General features: G+C 49.0%; 2 protein-coding genes across 2 annotated transcripts in view; both read left to right on the plus strand.

The window, feature by feature from the left end:
* Hoxc13 (homeobox C13) overlaps positions 1-5,459 on the plus strand; it is a 6,488-nt gene extending 1,029 nt beyond the window's left edge. Inside the window, exon 2 of the mRNA XM_006981816.3 lies at positions 5,088-5,459. Within this exon, the coding sequence (XP_006981878.1) occupies positions 5,088-5,344 (257 nt within the window). The 3' untranslated portion in view covers positions 5,345-5,459. The remainder of the gene's footprint in view (positions 1-5,087) is intronic.
* Positions 5,460-14,520: 9,061 nt separating this feature from the next.
* On the plus strand, positions 14,521-16,153 carry Hoxc12 (homeobox C12). The gene is made up of 2 exons (XM_006981815.3): positions 14,521-15,124; positions 15,915-16,153. Exons 1-2 carry the CDS (start codon positions 14,521-14,523, stop codon positions 16,151-16,153), a joined length of 843 nt encoding a protein of 280 aa, XP_006981877.1.
* Positions 16,154-24,469: the final 8,316 nt, after the last annotated feature.

A 24,469-nucleotide genomic window follows, 5' to 3' on the forward strand; every position in this document is an offset into this window, starting at 1 on the left:
CGCAGGGATCCTGGCCCCTAAACCCGCTTCTGGCCAGGAATGGGTTGGGGTTGGGCCTCTCTGGCCTTGGAACCTAGAACAAAACCCTCAACCCAGTGTCTAATTGGGGATTTGAGGAGGATAAGAACGTTTACCTTGCTGAGTTTTCAGGATCTGTCAGGCGCCAGATACTATAGCGTTAAAATAGGGATCTAATTAGCCGGAGCCTATAGAAATGTACAGTGTTTTTCTTTTCTTTTTAGACTTGACCAGGGATGTTCTTTAAGAGCAAAAGAGCTAAAATCTCTGTAGGAGTGAGTGTAAGAGTTGCATCCTCTCCTGAGAAGCAAAATTTTCTTTTCTGCTCTGGTACACAGAGTTTAAACCTGTGAATCCACTGTCAAGTCCTCCAAATGAGAGTTAGTTACCAACATTCCAGACAGAGAAAGGGGATCTCAGATGGGAGGTAGGTGAGGCAGAGCTGTGTTGGGGTCCAGGCCGCCGGCTAGGAACGTCTGGCTCTTGTCTGGCTGTGTATGCAAGAAGAGATCTCTCATGTACTGTTCCTCTGACTTAGGCTGTATCTGAAAAGGAAAGGACTCCACAGTTTCCCCCTCACGCCCTAAAGGAGAAAGACCATCCCAGGGATGGGAGCTTTGGGTTCCACTCCGATCTGAGAAATAAAGGTTAGGGGCGGGAGGAGGGGGTCTACAGAAGCCAGCATGTGGATCTGCCCTCCCTAGAGAGCTCAGGAGAGAGTCCTCTCTTCTGACGCTCCAGAGATCCTTGGGAGTCCAGGGAAGCCAAAGATATCTCTCCACTGTACCCAGAAGGAGCCTCTAGCCTCACATGTTAGGCTTGGGGATTTCTCATTGGAAATTATTAACCCAAAGACCTCTTAAGGTCTTAAATTCCTCTGCATCCGGGATTGGGTAGAGAGGTAGATGGAGAAGAATCACTAAATGATGTTACAGAATGTAGCAAAAACATTCTAATACATAGTATGAGGTCACTTAATATAACACAAGTCAATACCAGAGCTAGACTAACAACACAAGGCATTCCATTTCTGACTGTCAGAATTGATGGCATGGTTGTGGTACAATGGTCTCATACACTACCTTCTCTGCATTAGTTATAAGATTTTTATACAATACAATTTTATTAATTAATGTGAAACACAAGCTGATACATTTATATAAGATAAGCTGTTCATATGTAGACATTCTATAATATATTTGTAGAAGGTAGGCTGCCCTTCACTTCTCTAGTTTGTGAAACAGAAAGCTTCTAGGATGAGAGTCCAGTAGGAATCCTTGTGGTAGTGGAATTGATGGGTAATGCCAAGAGGGCCGGTGGGCTGAGAAGCTGGTGCCCGCCCTGCTCATTGTAGTTAGGAACCCAGGCCTAGAGCAAAAAGCAACATCTTCGCAATGAAGAGGTGTTACAGAAGGAGCTGGCTTCCCTGTATCGGCATGTGGGTTATGTGGTTGGTAAAGTGTTGGAGGGAAGCTCAGAATTATCTTTGAGCAAATAAACATCTTAAACATTCCCAGAAACAAGAACGACACACACACAAAAGGGTCTGCTAAAAATAAACACTTTTCTATCACAGCCTCCTAAAGAAAGGTATCTTTGAAATAAAAACACACAGCCCAATTGAGATTTAATACACTTGCAAATTAGAACAGAGAAGTGGATATAAAACCCAATGTGCCTCTGCTGCTCTGAGTTCATACTTCCATGTAGAAATAGATTCCGGCTGGTGTATCTTAGTGCCTGGAGAGGTCCAGGAGAGAGGCAGATGAAAAAGAAATTATCTTCAGACACCCTCCATCTTTCTACCCACACAGGTCTTTTAGAAGTAGTGAGATTTTCAGATAACTCTGTCTATGCAATTGTGGTTCATTCGGCAACATCTAGCCATAAACACCACTGTCTCTCTTCACTGCCTCTGGCTCTGAGAAACCTAACCTATGGTAGTCTGGGCTGGTGTGGGAGATGGAGGCAATTGTTCAGAAAGATCTAGATAATTAGAGCTGTGAGGAGTTGTGGCTTCTTTCTCCCAATTATATGGGTGCACACACACACACACACACACACACACACACACACACACACACACACTGTGGTGAGTGGATACACTTTTCTTTTTTCACAAGAATGGCAGAAATCCCAGAAGAGAATTAGGAGGGGAAAAAAAGGGAGACAGTTCTGAGATAGATAGATAGATAGATAGATAGATAGATAGATAGATAGATACAAAGAAAGAAAGAAAGAAAGAAAGAAAGAAAGAAAGAAAGAAAGAAAGAAAGAAAGAAAGAAATAGATGATAGATATATAGAAGAAAAAGAAAACAAAATAAGAAAACAGTGGGTTTTGGGAGCCCATACTAAAAGACTGTATCAACAAAGTCTTTGAATTTGGGTTGAAAAGAACCACTAGCTGAACAAGATAGTCCTCAAATCCTAGAGCCTACTGATGAGGTGGGCAGGCTTTAGGGGCTCCCTACACAGGAGCCTCTCAGGCCCAAACCAAAGCAGTGGCACATACTGTTTTCATTCTTATTTGCTCCTCATAGATGCTGATTAGATTCTGAGGTACAAATTGGTTGGTGCAGGTGACCTGGAGGGACACTAGGGCAGGAGACATTGGGGACTAAGAACCGAGTCCCTATTCTACACAACGTAGACACAGCTCAGAGTCTAAGCTACCAGATGCTCTCACATCTGTAGAGCCCACTTCTTTTCTAGCCAAAACAGCAGACAATGGAAGGTGCTCCTTCCAGAAGGAAAGGCAGGAGCTATTTCCCCAGGAAGCAAAAACAACCTGCTGTTTGACCCATGAGAAAGTTGGTGAAGTCAATCCTTGACATCCAATAGAGATTAATAATAATAATAATAATAATAATAATAATAATAAAGTTTAGAGCTGTTATCTACCTTTTAATCAAATTTTTAAGGGTTGTGTCACTTAAACTTCATTAGAAATTTAGACTTGATGTTTAGAGAGCTACAGAAAGTGAGGTTTAAAAAACGAGGAACGATTAACTGGCTCTTTCACGAACTGAAACTCACCTTTATTTCACTTTGCCCTTCAACAGCAGAGATATACCAGGCCCTCACTTCTGTTTTGACTCTTACTGTGGCTTTATGTGAGAGTCAGAAGAACCTAGACCCTAGTTCAGTCATCTAAGTCATTTTCCCTACTTGAGCCTCTGATTTCTGATCTTGTAAAACATGTTTAATAAAATACAACTGAAGAAATGTTCTGGGGGGGGGGGGAAACCCTCATGATATCACTACTCATCCTCTTCATTTTAATTCTTGCCCCAGAATCATCAGTTTCTCAAACCATGGTTCCATCTATAAGAGCAAAACAAATTGAAGATGAGTCCTTTACAATTTTGTCATATATACGCACACATATATATCCCTTTTAACTTGACAGATCATATCTGCTAAACTGAAGGTGCTTTTTTTTTTTCAGATTAAAAAAATCTTGGAGCCGGGCGTGGTGGCGCACGCCTTTAATCCCAGCACTCGGGAGGCAGAGCCAGGCGGATCTTTGTGAGTTCGAGGCCAGCCTGGGCTACCAAGTGAGCTCCAGGAAAGGCGCAAAGCTACACAGAGAAACCCTGTCTCGAAAAAACCAAAAAAAAAAAAAAAAAAAAAAAAAAAAAAAAAAAAAAAAAAAAAATCTTGGCTTACACAGTGGCAGAGAAACATTTGATAAGTTGAATAGATTTTGTGAGAAATTGTCACCATGAAGACAGCCTGAGCAGACCACTGGAAACCCTTTCCTATTTTCTTCCTGGGCTCTTTATTTCTCTCTGCATTCAATTGTAACCCCTCACTTTCCCTCCCTGTAGAGTGGGCCCTGGGTCTCTGAGAGAGAGCCAGACTCACTGGGAATGGCAGTGTAGGGAAGATGCTTGTAGGGTGGGAACACTTCAGCAGACACTCTCTGCCTTCAGGCTGGAGCCATGTCTAACAATTCAGAAGGGCCATAGCAAAGAAGAGGATACTCAGCCATTAGTGTCCACCTGAAGTCCAACAGTGACAAGAAAGACAATGGGGGCTGAGCTGTTCACGGGATCTCCTCCATCCTACCACCATGGCCCTTCACTGCTAAGAGTGCGGGTGGAGAGTGGCATGCTATTTTGAACTCCTGTGGAATGCTCCTGAAAAAAATAAATAAATAGTGTCTGCGTCTGCAAGGGTAGAGCCTCCTCGGGTACCAGGGATGTAGAAGGTTTCTTTCAGCCTTGGAAGAACAGAAAGAGGAAGGTTGAAACAGAATTGGTTCTTTTTGGTGAAACCTGGGTATTGACCTCCTCTTATGGGAAATCTGATTCCCTATACTGAGGCAGAACCACCCTCCTTAGGTGGTGGTAGATGGTTCACAACACTGGGCTCCTGTTTCTAAGTGACTGATCCCCAAGCAGTCTGGCTTCATCTGATAGTTTCTTTTCTATGCTGGTGAATTAGATCCATAGTGCAAGGCTAGACTCAGGCCCAAGGACCCACTGGATAGTCTGTGTCCCTGGAGCTGACACCCCTCCTGCCATGCTCTCCTCAAACATACAACAATCCAAGTCCTTCCCCTGACAAAGAGGAGAATATAGGGTGGAGGGACCCTGTTGTGCTAACTGGATGAAGGAATTTTCTGAACACCAGCACTCCAGCAAGCATGACCAGGAGTAGGACTTGAAGCTACCGATCTAAGGGTCCAGGGTTTCCAACAAAGGGTGTTGTGCAGAGCCCTAGTGGAGTCTGAGGCAATAGGAAAAAAATCAATAATACAGATCCTCTGTTTATTTTTAATGACATTTTATCATGGCGTTTTTGCATTTGTTTTTATTTTCTTTTTTTTAAGTGCCTTAAAATATGATCTTGATTATTGAGGTTTTTGAGCCCCTTCCCTTAAAGTTTGTACAAAAAAGGAGGCTGGTACCCAGTGGCATCACCTTCTTCGTGGCCTTACTAACAACGGAGGTACTTAGGATTAGGGGGCCTCACCCAGAAGTAAAATCTGGCGGCCCAGTTGAGACGCTCCTGGCCGCCCACCTCACTTGTTCCTGCCCACCTTCTCTCTCCCTCCCCTAGACGTGGTTCCCCTACAGCCAGAAGTGAGCAGCTACCGGCGCGGGCGCAAGAAACGCGTGCCCTACACCAAGGTGCAGCTGAAGGAGTTAGAAAAGGAGTATGCAGCCAGCAAGTTCATCACCAAAGAGAAGCGCCGGCGCATCTCAGCCACCACGAACCTCTCGGAGCGCCAGGTCACCATCTGGTTCCAGAACCGGCGAGTGAAAGAGAAGAAGGTGGTCAGCAAATCGAAAGCGCCTCATCTCCACTCCACCTGACCGTCCACCCGCCCGCCCCGTCTATTTATGTCTTATGTCGTCGCTTTGTACGGAATCCACCCGAAGGACGCTGCACCGGTGCAGACCACTATTTAATCTTACCGAGAAAGAGGAACAGCACGCCCGCGCTCTGCCTTACCCTACTCCCCACCCCATCCCTACTTTCAACCCCCTCCAGACAGCACCCCCTCAGCATCCACAGCTGGGGAGGTGGGTTTGGATGAGCGGAAGGAAGACTGTCTGCCTCTACACCCCTGGTCTTCATGGTTTGTCCCACTAGAATTCTGAGTGGCCAGGAAAGCCCAGTCATTCCTACCAAAGCAGTGCTGCGGGATTCCAAAAGACTCAGTTCTTGCCTCTTCCTGTGCCTTGGCTTGTGGGAGACCCTCCTTCCGGGGCGCATGGGCACAGGATCTGGGGAGCTCTTGCATTCTTTCCTCTTTCCCCATTTTACTATCGCTCCTGCACTCTATAGGCAAGGTTTCCCAGTTACGATGTTTCTGTGCATCTTCTAAAAGTCGTGTTAATATTGATGATAATCCTTAGGGCCTGGCAGCGTGATCGGAATTGAGACAGTGCTTGAAGCTTGTAGATTTTCTTTTTTGTTTCTGTCGGTCTCAACAAAAGCTGGACTTGGTGCAGCCCCCAGCCACATCACATCCTGACCCAGAAATGATTTCCCAGGAGGTGCCTTTGACCCCCACTGCCTCCTCTGCTTTGCACTCTCAGTCCTGTGGAAATCCAAGGGGGACAAAAACCTCCAGCCACAATACTAAGTGCGGCTGCTGTCTCTCTTTCTCTCTCATGGTAAGGTTGGGAATTAGACCAGGCTTAGAATCAGAACTTTTATAAACTTTAAAGGAGATGGAGGGTGGGTCCCTCAGAAGATCTTCTGTGTTGTCTCCACATAAGCAATAGCAGATATCGGAGAGACCACACACTTTCATTTTTACTGATTTCCTAAGGGTAGCTTGAGGAGCTGATCAAGGAGGCTGAAATCACTGGCTCTGGATAAACCAGCTAAATGTAGATGCTGCCTAATTTCTCCCTCCTTAAAAGCCAACTTGGTGCTGTGGGGGCCCCTTCACCTCCTCCCTTCCCACTAGCTCATTACAAAACAGTGTTCTTTTGAAATGCCCATTCGAAATAGGCTCTTTTTTTAATGTTGTGTATCTGTATATAGTATTGTGATGTCTGAATGACAATGTATTGAATGCAAAGAAGAAAAAACCCACAAACTTGTTTTTAAAATAAAATATCCTTTTGTTTTTGGCCTTGATTTTATTGCTCGGGTTCCTTCTGAAGTCTTTCTCTCCTGGCTCTTCAGGGCGGACTATAATGGCCTGACCCAGTCAGACAGGGCTGGGGAAGAATACAGACATCACCTACAACAGTAGATCCTCAACCTATAGTTCTCTCCAGGAAAATTTCATAGCCATTTGGATTTTCTATTCTATTTAGATAAGAGAACGTCACATCTTAATACCCAACTTAGATGAATTTGTATTGGGAAAAGGAAAGATGGGGGTCTGCCACTGAAAAGGTCTGAAAGCAGGTAAGTGAGAAAAGTTCGTTAGTGAATAATTTGTAGTTAGCTTGGTGGTAGAGCTAACTAGCATGTTCAAGGCCCTGGATTTGCTCGCTAATAATGGGGGAGGGAGTCTGTTTCTAGAGTGTTAGGAAGGTAGAGAAATGACTGGCGCACTGGTAGCAAGAGTAGAGGAGGCAGGAAGCTCAGCTTAGGCTCCCATCGTCCTTGTCCTCCTACCCCAGGGGTTCACAGCCAGCTCAGGCCTGGGATTGCAGTTGGGGTGGTCTTGGCACAGTTTGACAGAGCAGCTTGGAGCTCGGCTTTCCCAGGATGTGCTCTTTTCTTTGTCCCATCGACCTAAAGCGAGAAGGCTGAATGCCCAGGACTCTTGAGCTCCAGTTTGTCAGACCAGCTCCATTTTTATTCTCTAGAAATCCTAAGAGCCCCTGTCTTCCAGGAGGTCTGGGGCCTGTGTGGATGCTGCCACTAATTTGTTTTCCTTGTCGCGTCTGTGCCTATCTCCCTATCTGGTGGAGTTAATGAGATCGTTAAGTTGTCAGGTTAAGAGACTTTTAAAAAGCAATATAGCCTAAAACAATGTTATCTCAGATTAAATCTTTACTGCAGCAATTTTTATTTATATATAATTTTTTTTCCTCTTCTGAGACACAGAAAGACTGGAGGCATCAGGTTGGAAATCAGAGTCCTCCCGGCTCCCTTTGCCTGATGGAGCTGAAGCTTTTAAATTTCAATGTAAATAAATGTTTTTTGGGAGGTAACAGCACACACACACACACACACACACACACACACACACAAACACACACACACACATGAAGCCTGAGAGACAAAGGACCTGAAGAATTCACCCTCCTGGAGTCTATGCTACTGAAGTGACTGCTAGTCCTATTCTATACTCAACTCTGGGCTGACCATAGAGAACCACACACTCGGCAGTGGAGATTTGAAAGGGAATAGGTGAATGTCCCAGGAACAAGAGTCACTGTTAATTTTATTTCCCTTTCTCTCCCCACCAACAACCTGACTCTCTCTTCAAAAGCCCCTAGACCTCTCCTAAGACAAAAAGAGTTGTTTAGACAGAGAAAGGAAACAAATGGAGAAGAAACTTGGGGCTCTTCTGGTATGAGTCCTCAGATCTCTTGGTTATCCTGATATTCCTATAACACTTTGTAGACATAATGAAAGCTGAGGACTTCGTGCATAAAGATAAGTTTAGAGTTCTCCAAGATAGACCTCCACTTCTGCACAAAACCTACACTTAATCAAAGGGTCAAATCTTAGCTGGTAAGGTAGCACACCTGAAGTCCAACTCTGCCTTGGTGTTGAGGTAGGAGGGTTGATTGAGCCTAGGAGTTCAGGGTCCACCTAGGCAACATAACCAGATGACCTTTTCACACAGGAAGATAAAAACCTTCCTATGAGGAAAAAACCACTCTAAGGTCCCAGAAGCAGTTAAAAAGAGAAGAAGCCTTGTATGGGCTCCTGAGGACACACTGGACACTGGAAAGGCAAGCCAAGTTTGCGGGCATACTCTGTGCCCAGTGTGCCCCGGTGTGTCCAGGGTTCTTTGTATTTTCAAACTCTCAACCAAATATATCAGCTTGGTTTTTGAGGATTATCATACCTGGATTAATTCTGGAGATGCACCTCTAATCAGAGTAAATAAATGTTGTATAAAGCTGTGTGATCTTGTGTTCTAGGGAGGTAACGATGGGAAATGTATTCTTTCCCTGGTTGAACTGGCTCTTTCCTTCTTTCAATAGATAATACCATCATTGGAGAACCATGTGTACACCAGTGCCTTTGAGCAGTGGAGATGGTCCTCCTGCTTGCATGTATGTGAGTGTTGTTAGCACACTCAACTCAAGCTGTAGAGTCCTTTTGTCTTTATTTACACCCATCAAAGAAAATCTTTCTCTTCAAGAACAGTCTCCTAAGATTTGGTTGGAGTAAGGTTTTTGTAAGCGAATGTAAGGGCACCTCAGCGAGGTAGCAAAGGGCTAAGAACACAGAAGTTTCCTCCTTGGCAACAGAGGCTCCAGTTTTCATAATTCCACGGTACCCCCAGCTTCTCCAAGTCCCAAGGCCAAAGGCTGCGGGTACTCTCCTTTCAGGGTCACTTTGCTATGATGCCAGGTTGAACTTGGGATGAGTGAGGGGAGAAAGCTCTTCTCTGCCCACAATAATCCCATCTAGTGCTAGAAGATGGGCCTTCCCGGCAAAAGTCTCAGAGTGAGGAACCCACCTGAGAAAACAAGGCCAGCAACTCTCTCGGCAGATCCCTCCATGACTGCTCTGAAGACCATCTTCTCCGGAGTTTGATCCACAGGCGTCTAAGTCAGCAATCGGGACCCATGTAGATGCATAGCACTTTCATCTCTGTAAAAGGTCCTCTTATTGGAGCTGGGGTCCCTGCAGCAGCCCCCTCTGAGCACCCATCATTTTCAAATGAAAATTTTCCCACCCAGAATCCTCCTGAGTCCTGGCATGGTACCAGAGCTCACCTTCAAGAGATCTCCAAGAGCAGATGTACGGTGGTGGGGAGTTGAGGGGCCCTGGGGAACGAGGGGCTTCTGGGAGGAGGGGGAGGAGGAGGGGGCCAGAGCTTTTTCACAACCAACCAGACTCTTCCTCTTTTAGCCTTGACCGTGACTAGGTCCTTCTGACCTTGACATCACAGAATCACCGGGATAGGGGGGAGGGTGGAAAAGGCCTTGATCTTCCGGTGGCCAGAAAAAGGGAGGGCCGCTTGCCCCCTAGACGCGCCACCCTTCTTCCCGCCGGAGCCCTCCGCCTCTGTTTACACACGGAGGAGGTGTCGTCTCCAGTCTAGACAGGGGCGCTAATAACGCCCATAAAAGGCGGCCTCTCCAGAGAGGCTCTGGTAACTCCGCTCCTGAACGCCTGCCGCTGACTGCTCCCTCCGCCTCTGGCGCCCCGCCTCTCAGATACCTTGGCCGAGCCCGTGGGCAGCAGTGTGTGTGGGGGGAGGTGTTTCAGAAGGTTTCTAGAGGATGGTAACCCCTACCCCTCGCCCTTCTGAGCCTCCTCAGTCTCCAAAGGTAAGTGGACCCCTGCACTTCCAGCCCAACCAGTATATGTGGGGGGTGTGGTAACAGAACATTCTCTCACCCCCAACAACCTCCTGGGCTACTCCCACCTGAAACATACCCCTCTCTCCGCACTGGGACGATGGGTTTTTGGAAACAGCCGAGTAGCTGTGTTTGGCAGAACCTAAGCATATCTCTGTCCTCTCCAGGCCTGGGCCTGGCCAGTGGGCACTATCACGGACAAAGGGCTAGGCTGAGGAAGGAGGGTTACTGAGAGCAGTTCTGCCCCTTCCCCAGCCCAGCTTCGAGGTGCATGAAACCAGGCCTGGGGCTCTCCCCTGGTTACAGTAGCGGTGGGTGTGGCATTTATAGGCGTGTTTTGGTTTTTGGTTTGGTTTTTTTTTTTTTTTAACTCGGTCCCCACACCTTTCCTGACACTCAGTAATTCACTAGGCGAGGAGATCCTCTGCTGGCGGAGGGGGAAAATGTCAGAGCTGACAGTCTAGTTAATTGTTAGCACTACAGGAAAACCTCGGAGAATATAAGAGGAGATGTCTCTCATAGAGGTGCACATGATGGGGAGTCTTCCAAATGTTCACTCCTAGGGGTCTCACCACCTCCCAGTTTTCTGAGTGGAAAGTGAAAACTGAGCTGGGGTATTTTGATGGAAGGGGACCCAGAGGAGCCTGAGCCTGAAAGACTGCTTGAGCTTCCAGGGTTAGTCCAAGCCTCCACTTCCAGGCTGTAGATCCCTAGAAAGCAGCCACGGAGCAGGCGATCTCCCAATTTGATGCTTTGGTTTCGGGCACTTGCAGGAATGGTGGAGGCCAGATGGACTCCATCCCCTAGAGGAACCAGTGAAGAGTCCAATTAGGAGAGAGGGAGAGCCCTCCCTCTACCCTATCCCGTAGCCTTATCTGAATGTGAAAAAGGTCCATCCCAAGCCTGAATAGTCCCAAAGGGATCAGATAGGGGGCATCGAGTGAAGAGAGCCCTCCCCCCCCCATCATTTTTCTTTTCCTTCGTAGAGCTCCTGCTTACGTCCCTACAGGAGCCGGTCCCTGCCTCATTTGCATATGCAGCGACCCCCTTTCTGCAAACTAGGCAGTGACCTTGAACCGGGTCTCCACGGCCTCAGCTCCCTCAGCTCACCGAAGAGAACGCAAAAGAGAACCCAATTCTCAGTTTAGGATTAGCAGAAGAGCCCAAATGCAGCCTCATCACAGCCGCTTTGCCTGGACCACTAGAGCCTGTGGAGATTTTATAATTAACTTCTGTCTACCCCACAGCTGTAGAGGCCGAAGATGCGGGAGGGATGGAGGCATAGAGAGGTATGGGGAGGTAGAGGGACATCCTGCTGGTAAATGATCCTGAAGGAGGCTAGCTGCCTTTCTTGGGTCTTCAGGGGAAGCCTTGGACTATATCCTTGCCTTCAGCTTTAATTAACCCCTGAGTTAATGAACAGGGCATGCCTGAGTCTGGCCAGCTGTGACGGAAGCCAGACATGCCACCCCTTCGAGCCCCGAGATTTGATGAATGTAAGGGAGAGTTCCGAAGCATCAATTGTTCCTCTGTTGACCGATGGTGATGATTTTGCGTGTGGGCGGCGGAGTGGCAGCGGATTAAACCAGACTAAACACAGCTACCGAAAGCCTTGGACTGCCATAACCTTCCTGGTCCCTCACTTAGCCTCAGCCGGCTCTTGGGGAACAGCTTTTGATGAGCTGGATTTAGAGTTGAAGCGCACCCTAGCCTCCCGCCGGGCCTGGGGATCCAGATTGGGAGTGGTGTTTTTGTCCGAGCCCGGTTCAGAAACTGGTCCGCTAAGCTGCGCGTGCTGCCAGGTTACCTAGAGGCATACAGAGCTATCGTGATGCTCAGGGAAACTGGACGCTTAGGTCGCCAGGGTCCTCAGGGTCGCCTGAAAACCCTTAAATTTACAAAGTCTTGAAGAGCAGGACTCTGGTAACAGGGATTTTGCTGAGGACAGTAGTCAGCTTTCCTTGACAGAAATTAGCATGTGTTCCTCGGAAGGAAGCCTGTGCCAAGTCTGAAACCTGGAGAAAATGGTTCTGTCAGGGTCAAATCATGCTGGGAGAAATGCGTCTCTGAAGAAGGAACCCCTCTCCTCCCGTTCTCATTTCCCCTGGCGTTGCCTCTGCCGCCCTGTGGCCGCAGCTCGAGTGCTCAGCAGTGGTGACCCAGTAGAGCAGCGAGAAAAGCTCCTGGCCTGAGATTTTTGAGCTGTAGAAAGATGTGGAGAAGCTAAGACCTTCTTCTTGAGGTCCCTTTTCACGGAGATTAGGCGGTTAGCATTGTCCGAAGGGAAACCAGAATGGAGAGAAGACTCCACCCAACAAAGGCTAGTGGCTAACGGCAAAGCCAGCATCCCTCACACCAACAATAGCGGCAGAGCGCCGAGGCCTGGAGAGCCTGGGCGGAGACCTCGCTGCCAAGCGTAGTGTTCTGATTGAAATCTGTAATATTGAGATCACATCCTCTTTATCTTTATGATCAAAATGACCTTTAGATAATTTTTTTAAACTAGATGTTCATGTGCACGCAAGGAGTCTTGAAAACGGAGAAATAAATGAAATTTGGGGATGCCGTGACGTGAGATCTGTGGCTGAGGTATAGATACTCCTCTCTGCAGCCTTACAGCCCCTTAATCAATTACGCACAAAAAGACCACTGCAGGCCGGATCTCCTTCTGATTCTGAGTGAAGGTTGACTGCAGAGGCTGGCATCCCACCGGCTGGACCTCGGTGCTTCCAGCTTGTGGGCCAGGCGCTGGGCGGGCTCCTGGGGACGGGTGGGGCCAAGCAGGCTGCCAGGAAGGCTCGGGCGGGGGAAGGAAAACCGGCCAAGCGGGGCGAGGGGCGGGCGCCAAGCTGCGGGCTGCTAGCTGCGCGGGGCAGGGCGGCGCCCGCGGGGACACATTTCTGTCGGAGTGAGCAGCTATGGTTTGGGATATGAAATCGCTCCGGGAACAGTGGAATTCAAAGAATCTGCGTTTCTTTCTGCCGCGTCCTGCACAGGAGAGAGGGGCAGGAGAGAGAAAAGAGGGCGATGAGAATCTTCTGCGATTCGGTCTGCGTTTTGTAGCTTTGGCTAATTCCCAGATATTTCACTTTTACCTGCATTCCTTCATATTCTCTCTCTCTCTCTCTCTCTCCAATTCTCTGAAAAAAAAAAATCGCCATGATCTTTTTAACGTGTATACGTTGCCAAACTATTTATTCAACCTTGAACAACTGAAGCTCAAAATAATCAAAAATGGGAGTTTCTCTGCTATGACACTAATAAAATGCATCTGATTTGAACTGTTTTTTCTCTTGCTGAGCTGCTCGGTGCCCCAGCTGAAATCTCAGTGTGGATTTGCAGATGTTCATTGTCGTCAACAGCGAGCGCTAGCTTCTCAGCCTTCTCTGGACCTTCTTTGCACCATAAATGGAATTCTGAACCCCCAACAGGACGCTTCTCCAAGATTTCCCCCCACTCTTGTCCCACCTCAGAACGCAAGCCACCCCTGGCCTCTGCGCTGCTCCACAATGGCCCCAGCAGCCAGCCAGCAGGTTGTGGGGTGACCTCCTTGGCTGTAGGAATATGCAATCTTTCAGGCCAGCGGGTTTCTGCTGAGCGCTGACAGCCTCTGTCACAAAGACCGGGAGACTCCTAGAAGCTCCTCAGTCCCTAGAAGTCACACCGGAAAAGTAGTTCAAGCCGCCCCCCAGATTTTCAAGAGCAGGCAAACGGGTCCACACTGGCTCAGCACCTTCATTTGTTCTTCTTCTCTCTGCCTCCGCTTTCTTCCTCTTCCGGTGAGGGGAGGCTAAGGTGGCTCCAGGCTGGGGTTGGGGTTGGAGAAGAGATAGCATTATCATTTTCCCCTAAACAGCTCTTCATACCCTAAGAAGGAAAAGGCGACGGAGGGAACGCAGCAGCGCGGCAGGACTGAGAGATAGCTGTAGGGAAACCTGTTCTCACCCCCACTTCGCCTCTACTGTAAATAAACCCCGAGCCAAAGGGCTCATCCGTCTCCTTAAACAGCCAGTAAACTTTATATGACACAATATCTAATAGTAATTTATTGGGGGAGATATTGTAAATTCCAACGGTTTTAGTTAATAAAGGAGCTAATTAAAGAGGGACGGGCTGTACTCGGCCAGCTGTTGGTGATAAGATAATACATCTGGGGGGGGGGTGTGCGTTGCAGGGTGCAGAGGTGTGTATGTGCGGATATTTTGGGTGTCGCTTTTTTTGGTTTCGCCCCGCGTCAGACGATCGCTTCCCAGTCTGCGTTAAGGTTTTATATGATTTTTAAAAAACCAGAATCCAACGAATAAATCTGCTCCTGTCTGTCTCTCCTCCCCCCCACCCCACCCCTAGGATTGGGGAAGGGGGAAGTTGGAGTTAGTGCGGGGAATGTGGGTGGGGGGTTCGGTTGTCCCCACCCCTCCCCCTGGCGGTAGCGCCCACGTGAGTAAGGCGGCCAATGGGTGGCTTGTGCAGGTTTAACTATGTTTAATGTCAGATAGCAATAAAGTAGAAGCTGCCGGTCGGGCCCCGCGGAAATGGGCGAGCATAATCTCCTGAATCCTGGGTTTGTGGGACCGCTGGTGAACATCCACACAGGAGACACCTTTTACTTCCCCAACTTCCGCGCGTCAGGGGCGCAACTCCCCGGGCTGCCTTCGCTGTCCTACCCACGTCGCGACAACGTGTGCTCGCTGCCCTGGCCGTCCGCCGAGCCGTGCAATGGCTACCCGCAGCCCTATCTCGGCAGCCCGGTGTCGCTCAACCCGCCTTTCGGCCGCACGTGCGAGCTGGCTCGCGTGGAAGATAGCAAGGGGTACTACCGCGAGCCGTGCGCTGAGAGCGGCGGCGGGGGCCTAAAGCGGGAGGAGCGCGGGCGCGAACCCGGAGCAGGGCCCGGAGCAGCGCTGCTGCAGCTGGAGCCGTCGGGGCCGCCTGCTCTCGGCTTCAAGTACGACTACACGGCGGGCGGCGGTGGTGGTGACGGCGGCACGGGACCCCCTCACGACCCACCCTCGTGCCAGTCACTGGAATCCGACTCCAGTTCGTCCCTACTCAACGAGGGCAACAAGGGCGCCAGCGCGGGCGACCCTGGCCCTCTGGTATCGCCGTTGAACCCAGGCGGCGGGCTCTCAGCCAGCGGTAAGGACCCCAGCCCACTTGTGCGGCTTACTCTGACAGGACCTATTGCCAGTGTTGGCAGGGGAGACCTGAGCTGGGGCTGCCTGGGGTGACAGAATGCATGGTGAGCTAGCGCTTCTTTTAAAAAGAAGTCGGGAGGGGGGGGGAACCCTATAAACATGTAAATATCCCCATAAAAGAACTGGAGAGATTTCCTTTTTCGCTCCCAGTGGCTGTAGGGGGCAGGGAGCTCCAGAGAACGGGGATCCTGACTGGGACTTCCCCAGCCTAAGGGTAAAGAAGTGGAGGAGAGTCCATTCCTATTTTCCAGAGCGCCTTCCCTCCTGCTTTCCCATAGGCCTCCACTACTCCTATTTCTTATTTTAAGAAACACACCCAACACAATTTATTCTTTACCGCTCGCCCACGTCTTTTCTAACTGATGGGGATCTGGTAGTCCCTGATGATGTAAGGAGACCAGGCCAGGAAATTTAAATAGTAATAATAACAATAATAATGGAAGAAGAAAATGGACAGGAGATGTTGGAAGAAGTGAGGAGATAGAAAAGCTGTGGATACTACTGTGGGAGGTAGAGTTGAGGCACAGAGTGAAAGTGGCGGAGGGACTGATGAGGTGATGGATTGCTGAAGATGGTCTGGGTAAAGGCTCAGGATGCCTAGAGAAGAGAAGGGAAAGGAATGGTCTGGTCCGGGTGTGGGAACAGGGTGAAAGGGTCAGGGAAATGGCCCAGGGCACTGAGCTAGTCACCCCCTGATCCTCTGGCCAACCCTGCGGTTCATCTCCACCCAGGCGCGCCCTGGTACCCGATCCACAGCCGCTCGCGAAAGAAGCGTAAGCCGTATTCGAAGTTGCAGTTGGCGGAGCTGGAGGGCGAGTTTCTGGTCAACGAGTTCATCACACGCCAGCGTCGGAGGGAACTCTCGGACCGCTTGAATCTTAGTGACCAGCAGGTCAAGATTTGGTTCCAGAATCGGAGAATGAAAAAGAAAAGACTTCTGCTGAGGGAGCAAGCTCTCTCCTTCTTCTAGGAGACAGGACACGCGTGCTAGCCCCAGACTGAGCTTGCCTTGGTGAAGCAAGAGGGGCGCAGCCTGGGACACAGTCCCGCTTACAACGCCAGGCCTCTGGCAGGCTCTCCCTGGACGTCTCTTGTCTGTTTTGTTCGTGGTTCCCTCCCACACACCCCCACCCCCAGCAGGCCCTGCGGGTCCCGAGAGAAGGGAATAAACCTAGCCTGAGAAGGCAGAAGCCCAGAGGGGCAAGGGCAAGCTGGGACACTGTGGAGGGGTGGTGCATTTGAGGCCGGACTGGAGTGCCGGGCCTCCCGCTGAGGTAGTGGGAAAGTAGCAGCTCAGACACACAGACACACACACACACACACACACACACACACACACACACACACACAACCTTCCTCCACTTCCCTTTCTGGTCTTAAGTCTGTATACTTGGAGGACCAGACAAGGTTGGTGGTAGTGGAATCAAGGTGCCCAAACTCAAACTCATAATTGATGGAGTTGAGAGGTGGGAGCTAGAACAGAGAGGATCAGTGGACAGAGTTGGGGGCGGGGGTAGAGAACTGTGGCAGAGTTAGAGGAAGCTGGGGACCGACCAAGGAGGAAATGTGGTATGAGAGAATGGTCCGGGGTCTGCACGTCTGAGTCCTCCAGGCCTGAGCACTGGGTTGGCTGAAGTGTCTGCATTTGGCAGACTACCTTGAAGGAAGTAAATTAATCAGCTTTAGGTCCTCTCCCGGAGGGATCTAGAAAAGTCTCAAGGACCTCAGCTGGCTGCTAAGTTCCCCCAGCTTGTCCCAGGCAAACACAGCTCACAGGTGTGCTAGCCACTCTTTCCTTCACTTATGCGGCTGCGGCTGCGGCTGCGTGCGGATTGGAAGCGGCAAAGCGGGAACTGAGAACCAAACTCACACGGAGGGGGGTTCTGTAGCCACCCCCAGAGACCCCCACCTGGCCCTCCAGGAAGCCCAAAGAGGTGGTGGAAGGGGTTGAGGAGAGCGGCATTGATTGGCAGGGAGTGTTTCCGGCAACTACAGCAGCGGCCCGCTGATTCTCTCTTCCCGCTGGCGTTCACGGTCACGGCCGGCCGGCCGGAGGCTGGACCGGCGTAATTTACGAGGCGGGAGGAGAATCTGCCCTTAAAGGGGCTACGGACAGCAGAGGCCCAGCTCAACCCGATTCCCAGGCTGGTGACAATGCAGGAGGGAGAGCTGCAATTCCCCACCCAACTCCTTTCTCTCTGTCCCCTACCCGCCCCCAACATCGCCCTTTGTCTCAGGATCCGCTGCCTCCGCCTCCCGCCCAGCTAGCCACCGAGTACAGGGGCCAGAGCTGAAGAAGGAGGGGCGCATCTCCAGGTCCAGTTGGAGACCAAAAAGGAAGGCTTTTTATGCATAGATCCTTTCAGCCTCCAGCCCCAGACCCAAAGTTCCGAGGCTAGCCAGCCGGCTCTGGAAAGAACAGTCGAGATAACCCACCAGCCCTCCTGCACCCTGTTTTTACTCTTCCCATCTGCTGTCTTACTCCAGTGGAAACACAGGGCTGAGAAGCAGGAGACTGACAGAGCTAAGTGCAGCTTGGGCAGGGTGAAACTGCCCACTGAGGTGAGGGGAGTCTTCCCACTCTCCAAGGGCAAGCCACAGAATGTTGGGTTCCCCCAGTAGCACATGGCTTCAAGTTTGTTTACAGGGTTGTTCAGAGACACAAGCAAATGTATATACACACAGATGAGCCCAACAAACCATTGGGTCCAAACCCTCTCCCCTCTACACTTGCAAGCAGGCAGCTTCTTGGTCTCCATTTGGCTCAATAGAGAGGAGATACAATCACATGCCTTGATCCTCCATTGGGCACCTGACACATCTTGCCATCCACTACACATGTTCATCTATGTACAAGTTCCCAGAAAACATCTCACTCCAGCTGTCCACACAATCTCTGTGGGCTAGCTGTAGGGATGAAGTGCTATTTCCCCCCCCCATCTGTATCCCCTTGTGCAGCTCTCCAGTGACTGGTGGGCTCTAGAGTGTTGGATTCAAGCTCCACAACTCCGATTTGATTCCTAAAGCCTGGTAGGAAAGAGACTAGAAGACTCCAAAAGGAAGGGGGCAAAGTAATGCAATATTCTCTTTCCTTTGCTTTAAACTTGACTTCTGTGAACTTCTTTGTCGGTATCTGTCCTGTTGATTGTGTCTCTAGTACCTACTGTAGTTCCTTGGTAGTCAGCATCCTCTACCTCTGTCCCCAGATCTGTGTAGTGTACCCCCCTATTCAAGCATCTGTCTTTAGCACGTTTTCCCTTTATATAGTCCTTGTACAGAGCTGCTTCATCATGTTAATATTAATAATTAAAACATGGATGTATGACGATGTGATGTTTTGAAAACCATTTCTAAAACCATACTCTCTTCTTCCTAGAAGGAACAGGAGCCCTGGGCCCTTAGCTATTTATTTTATTTTTCTCCAGTTCAGGTGAATGACAAAAATAACACATGTATAATAATAAAGAAAGAGCAGTTGCATGGGTAACAAAAATATATGACCAACCAAGATCTGTTGATGAGCTACCATATCTAGTCCCAAGCAATTACTGACAGAGAAAATTGGGGGGCGGTAGACTGGGGAAGGAGAGGAAGTTCTGAAGAGTCACTGGGCTGTAAAAATTAATGTGGACAGCCTGGGGGGGGTGGCTTCAGAAAGAAGATCTGCATGGCAGGAACTGAAAAAAAGCAAAGCCAGGATAAGGGGGCAGTGAGAGTTTCCTGGGGACTGGCATGTGGTGATTGGTGGACCTAGAGCTGCAGCTCTGTGGTTCGAATCTGGTAACTTCACTCTGAGAAGATAGTTTGTGTGCTGTGAAACAAGCAGGCTAGGGACAAGAGAAATAGTCTAGAGCTGGTGAAGCAGTCTCCAGTTCTTGAAGCCAGCAACCTCCTCAGGGCCTCTCCAGAGCCAGCGCTTTCTCAAAGCTGGGGTGGGATGCATTGTTCCCCTGAAGAAGCAGCACCTCCACCCAATTCTTCTTCCTCTAGGAGATGCCTTCCGCCTGCCAGGACACTTGAGCCTCCCTCTTGCTCTCCCCTCAATTACCCTTTCTAAATCGTCTGACTCCAGTCTTAGGAGTCTCCTTCAAATTTTTCCACCTTCTTTCCAGGCATGGAATAGCAGGGTCGCCCAGTGGAGTCAGCTATTCCTCCAGCACTGGAATCTCTCTCTTCCTTCCTTATGGCCCTAACCAGAGAGAGCAACACATTTACACCAAATCCTATCCTCCCTTTACGCCAAATTCCCAACTCCCTTGTAGAGCCTGGGCGCAGGTAGGAAGGAGACCTAAAGCCTTGGGGAGCTCATATAAAAATCCCGTCAGAGGGAAGGAGGAAACAAAAGCTGGAGGAGGGGCTGGTGGCTGCTTCTGGATCTGAATAAAGGGGAAGGGATCTGAAGCCTAGAGAATCCAGGCAAATGACTATTCATTTCTTGTGATATATACATAGGAAGGGCCAACAGTGGGAGAATTTCTGGCCTAAAACGGGAGGTAGGGGTGTTAAGGAGACCATGAGTAGTAACGTGTCTTTAATTTATTCCCTTGACATATTCCCAGACACTTCCATTATGAAATAGAGGGCACCTTGTTGGATGGTGTCTATGCCGGCTCTCAGATTCAATAAACTGAGGAAGTTAATTAAGAAAAAACACTACAGCCCTCTTCTCAAACTAAGAAGCAATACTTGGGTCTCTGTCTAGGTGGGCATTGCATCAATGTTACAACTGTTTGTCTAATTTAAGCTCCAAAGTCTAATTTACTCCAATTTTAAGACAAAGTATCTTGTGCCTGTAACTGGGTCTTAAAAGAACAAGAAAACAGAATTACTTGAATAACCTAGGTAGAAAAATAATTGCTCTACTGCGTGTATGTAAACGTCTATCATCCCAAATGAGATCTGTATTGGATCTGATCATTCACGATCTTCTGCACGCTGATCTGCATTGCCGAAGCCACTATCTATCTAGCGGACAGGAGATGGGCTCCGGCAGGAGACGGGCCCGGCAGTCCGGGTTCCGTGGATGCTAATGCAGCCGGAAAGCCAGCTCCTTGGATCGATGGCTCAAACCCAGAGTTAAGCAGGGACCCGCCGGCCCAGATCCGCAAACAAAGCAAACCCCCGAGACCTTGTCTTCCGGCCAGGCCGAGCCCCCCGCCCTCCCGCGTCGCCCCGGAGAGCCCTCCCTTCGTGTGTAGGAAAGCAGGAAAGGGTTTGCAGAGCCCAGGCCGCTGGAGAAACGCACCCTGGAGCCGCCGAACCTCTGCAAAGTGGGCGCCTGGGGGCGCGGAAGGTGGTGCAGAGCGTGAGGCGAGTCACCCGCCCTCGGGCCACAGCCGCGCACACGCCCCGCCTCGGTCTAAAGCAGACGCCTCTCTGTAGCAGCCGGCGTCCAGACAGTTGCTGATTTTCCGCGCAAAGGTCTATCGCCGGACCCTTTCACGCTAGATCCGGGCCTCTTGAGCGGATGAGCGCTGCTGGCCTACTCTTGAGGTTGCCTCTCCCGAGAAGGCCCGAGACAAAGGCGCGTCGCCGCCCTTGGATGACGCGGGCTACTAGACCTCTCCCTACTCAAGCCTTCTCAACGCTCCGGCCTGGGGACAGGGGACTGAAGAGACGGCTCTGAGACCTCAGTCTAATCTTTCCCCTGATTCACCCTGGGAAGAAACCTAGCGCGTCCAAAGCCCTGGCTGACGCCGGTAGCTCCGCGCCCAACCGCGCCCGCCGCTCTGCCCGCTTCCCAGGGCTGCCGGGCCCCCAGGAAGGACGGGATGACCCCTGCTGGCCAGAGCGATGGAGACTTTCTTTCTGGGACCTGGTGCGGCCCAATCTCCAGTCCCTTGAGTTTGCAGGGGACCTTGAAGAACAGCCTGTGTCTGAGGTACTACCTGGTCTGCTGGAACTAAGGTTCTTAACCTTTTCTTAGCCAAGCTTGTCACTGGTGGTTCTCCGAAGGCCTATGTCCCAAGCTGAAGCTTGGCAAAGGAGTCAATAAATTGGGCCTCGAGGAGACCCAATCTTTAGCCAGTGGGAACTAGCCCGTTTCCAGTGTGTGGTTTCCCTGTTCAAGTCAAATCCTTCTTACTGAGAGGAATTGGAGACCAGTCTTCCAATGCCTGTTTCTGCTATCCCCAGTGGAGAACTTCCTTCAAGGACCGGTCTGTGTGGATGGAACCTTGATTGGAAAACTGTCTGTGGGATCATACAGTCCACTCGGGAGCATGGAAAGATGGTCCATAAAGTGTACACTTAGCTCTGTTGAGGCCGCAGCTGATATATGCAAAGAGCCTAAAATGTACAGATAAGATACTTCCCTATGAAATATACACACAGAGGCACTTTCATCTGCATGGCAAAGTGGTATACTGGAAAAAGATGAACGATAGCCTCTATATTTACAGGCAAAAATTTATTTACAAATGTAAAAAGACATGTGCATATATCCTATTTAGGGAATGTACTAGTCTGAGTTCATTCAGTTACATGCTTCTACAGTCCATAACATGAAGCACTATAGCATGAAAATTCATCCGGATATTAATATAGCAGTAAAAACTCAGTAAAAATTGTGTCATGTTCTTACATAAATACAAAGTGTATATGTACCCAGTATATGAAAAAAATCTGTAAATTATATTGGCACATTCTTTGGACTCATTTTTTATTATAAACATTTAAAAATAAATACTAGAATCAGAGTTGAGGGTCTGGGAAGGCAGGAAGCCTCTCTGCCATAGCTGAGTGTGGAGACTAGGGCCAGGTTTAAGAGCATCCTTGAAGGCCAGAAATAAGTGCTGGCATTGGTAATATTGGTAATGACAATCTCCATAGGCTTTTTTCTTCCTTCCTTCCTTCCTTCCTTCCTTCCTTCCTTCCTTCCTTCCTCCCTTCCTCCCTTCCTTCCTTTCTTTCTTTTTTTCCTTTTTTTGTCTAGTATTTCTGTCTTTGAAACAGCCATGTATGTCAACAAGCATTATTCTATAAGTGGTCACTTTTATCTCCCGCCTTGTGTCTCTTGTCTGAAGCTGTGGTCGGTTGAGAACATATTAACTCCTGTTTACAGCAGGATTCCGTATGGAATCATGCCTATATAGTGTTGTTATAGCTATCTGATTAGGTCACATCTTGTGTCACACCATGCACTCTTCTAGGCTAATGCAAACATGTCATAGTAATACTCTATGCAGCCAGGTAGGAAAAGAGTGGATTGTGATCTGGAGAGGTATGTTAAAGTGCTCATGGACTCTTTTAGGTTAAGGTTTGTCAATTAAAAAAAAAATTATAATCTCGAGCCTAGGCAGCATCATGAAGCAAGACCTGAACCTTGGCTCGTTCTGCTCCCAGGCAGGGCAGAGGCTTCAGGCCTTCTCAACTTGGCCTTGCTTTTGATCCTAACAGAGGCCAATCTCTGGGTCTACACAAGCAGCAGAGAAAACCTGTCCCATAACACAAACTTTTGCAGGTCCATTTTCCGACACTGAACTGGGTTGTGATTTGTGAAAAAACAATCTTATTTGAGTCTTTCAAACCTGGGACTCTAATACATATACCTATAGAAAGATTCTTTAAGAGACAGTACACTCGCACTCAGCAGAGAGATTGTTTATGAGCCCACAGGTTCCGTGTAGACGCGGCCATATTTTACAGTCCAAAGGAACCAATTAATTAGTGCCTCCCTGTCCCCCCGCCGCCGGCGACTGCTCGGCTGAGCGCGCGTGTGTGGTGGAGATAGATGTACATGGCCAGCTCGCTGGTCATGTTAACAAGCCTCGTCATAAAGATGAGAATGATAAGGAGAGCAAAGAAGCTCCGGAGGCCTCCAGGAGGTCTTCCAGGGCCCAGCCTCCAGAAGCGACTGCTTTGGCGCCCACTCGGGTTTGTCCGGAGTTCTTCCTTCTGGGCTGGTCACACGGTCCCAGATAACTCTTTCTGTCCTCTGGCCTGAAATTTGACTTTTCTTCAGTGAGCTCCAAATACAAATTTAAAAGACAACGCAAACAAACAAACAAACAAACAAACAAACAAACAAACAAAAAACATGAACCTTTCTTCGTGCGGGTGTGTCTATTTTCCTTCTGCCACTGTTGGGGACGTCCACCGGCTCCTTTCCCCACATTTCTGGGTGGTTCCCTTTGGTCTATGCCTGGCGCTCTCTTCCCTCCTTCGGCTCTTGCTCTCTCTGCCTGGGTTGGTGAGGGCTTCGGCTGGCTCCAACGAGCTTGTAAAAAATACAAATATACAAGTATGCTCCGGTTATCTTGCATGAGAGCGGAGAATGAACACCCCCCAGATAAGCCAGACTCGTGAAAAGAAGGGGGAAAAAAAACACTTTAGGTGTAATTGCTGGTTTGGGTTGTAGCACTTAATTCTGTTTATTCTCGCCGATGTGCATACTTAACAGAGAGATATTGATATTAAAGGGCAAGGGGGAATTAATTTTACTTTTATAGTCATCTATTAAGAGCAGAAGATGATCTGAGTCTCCTTTAAAGGGACCAAAAAAGGGGGGAGGGAGCAAGGAAGGGAGGAGGAGGGAGAAATATGACTGAAAGGGAACAAAGATCTTTGCCTGAAGAAACAATGTAACACTAGACAGAACTATAAAGTCTGGGAATGTAAGAACGCGGGACTCTCTCAGCTCCCCCTCCCTGTGTGGAATCCCGTCCCCTCTACTTCCGGCTGAAACCCCTACCCTGACTACACAGTGGTATTCAAGGAAGAATTCATGCAATTATCCGGATAATTGTAGGGAGAGAGAGAAAGTATTTCCTTTTTATTGTCTGACGCTCTCTGGTGTCTGTGTAAAGGAGAGGGAGGAGGGGGCAGGTGGTGTGTGGGATACAGGGGGGAAAAGGAGAAGGTAGAATCTCTCAGTATACCCTAAGTCCTGCAAAATAATTACCCTTAAATCAAGGAGGTCCCAGGCAAGAGCTTACAGATTTGAAAGTCGGTGGAGAAATGATGAGATCTGGTTGAAGTTCTCTGATCCAGTTTCATTTTCATTTTGGATATTAGCTTGGATTCACTTTGTCTGCATAGGTCTGCCTTCTTTAATACTGTAATCATCACAAGTAAGTGGATAATAGGTAATTATAGGGCGTCAATAATATTATTTTATAACCACGTAAGATATGATTAGAGTTAATGTTGAAGGCTTTGTTGGAAGCTGGAGGCGAGGTAGAGAGGCCCTAGAAATCTTTCTCTTTCCTATTTTTTATATGTGTGGGAATCTCCAGAAATCCCTAGGACTGTAAATTCCTCCCCTGGATGTTTTAAGGGAAATCTC

This window comes from Peromyscus maniculatus, chromosome 20 (genome assembly GCF_049852395.1).
Source record: "Peromyscus maniculatus bairdii isolate BWxNUB_F1_BW_parent chromosome 20, HU_Pman_BW_mat_3.1, whole genome shotgun sequence".
Lineage (NCBI taxonomy): Eukaryota > Metazoa > Chordata > Mammalia > Rodentia > Cricetidae > Peromyscus > Peromyscus maniculatus.

Coding starts and splice junctions, on each gene's coding strand:
- Hoxc12 (XM_006981815.3), top strand. CDS start 14,521: ATGGGCGAGCATAATCTCCTGAATCCTGGGTTTGTGGGACCGCTGGTG. Junction 15,125..15,914: donor CGGCGGGCTCTCAGCCAGCG/GTAAGGACCCCA, acceptor ATCTCCACCCAG/GCGCGCCCTGGTACCCGATC.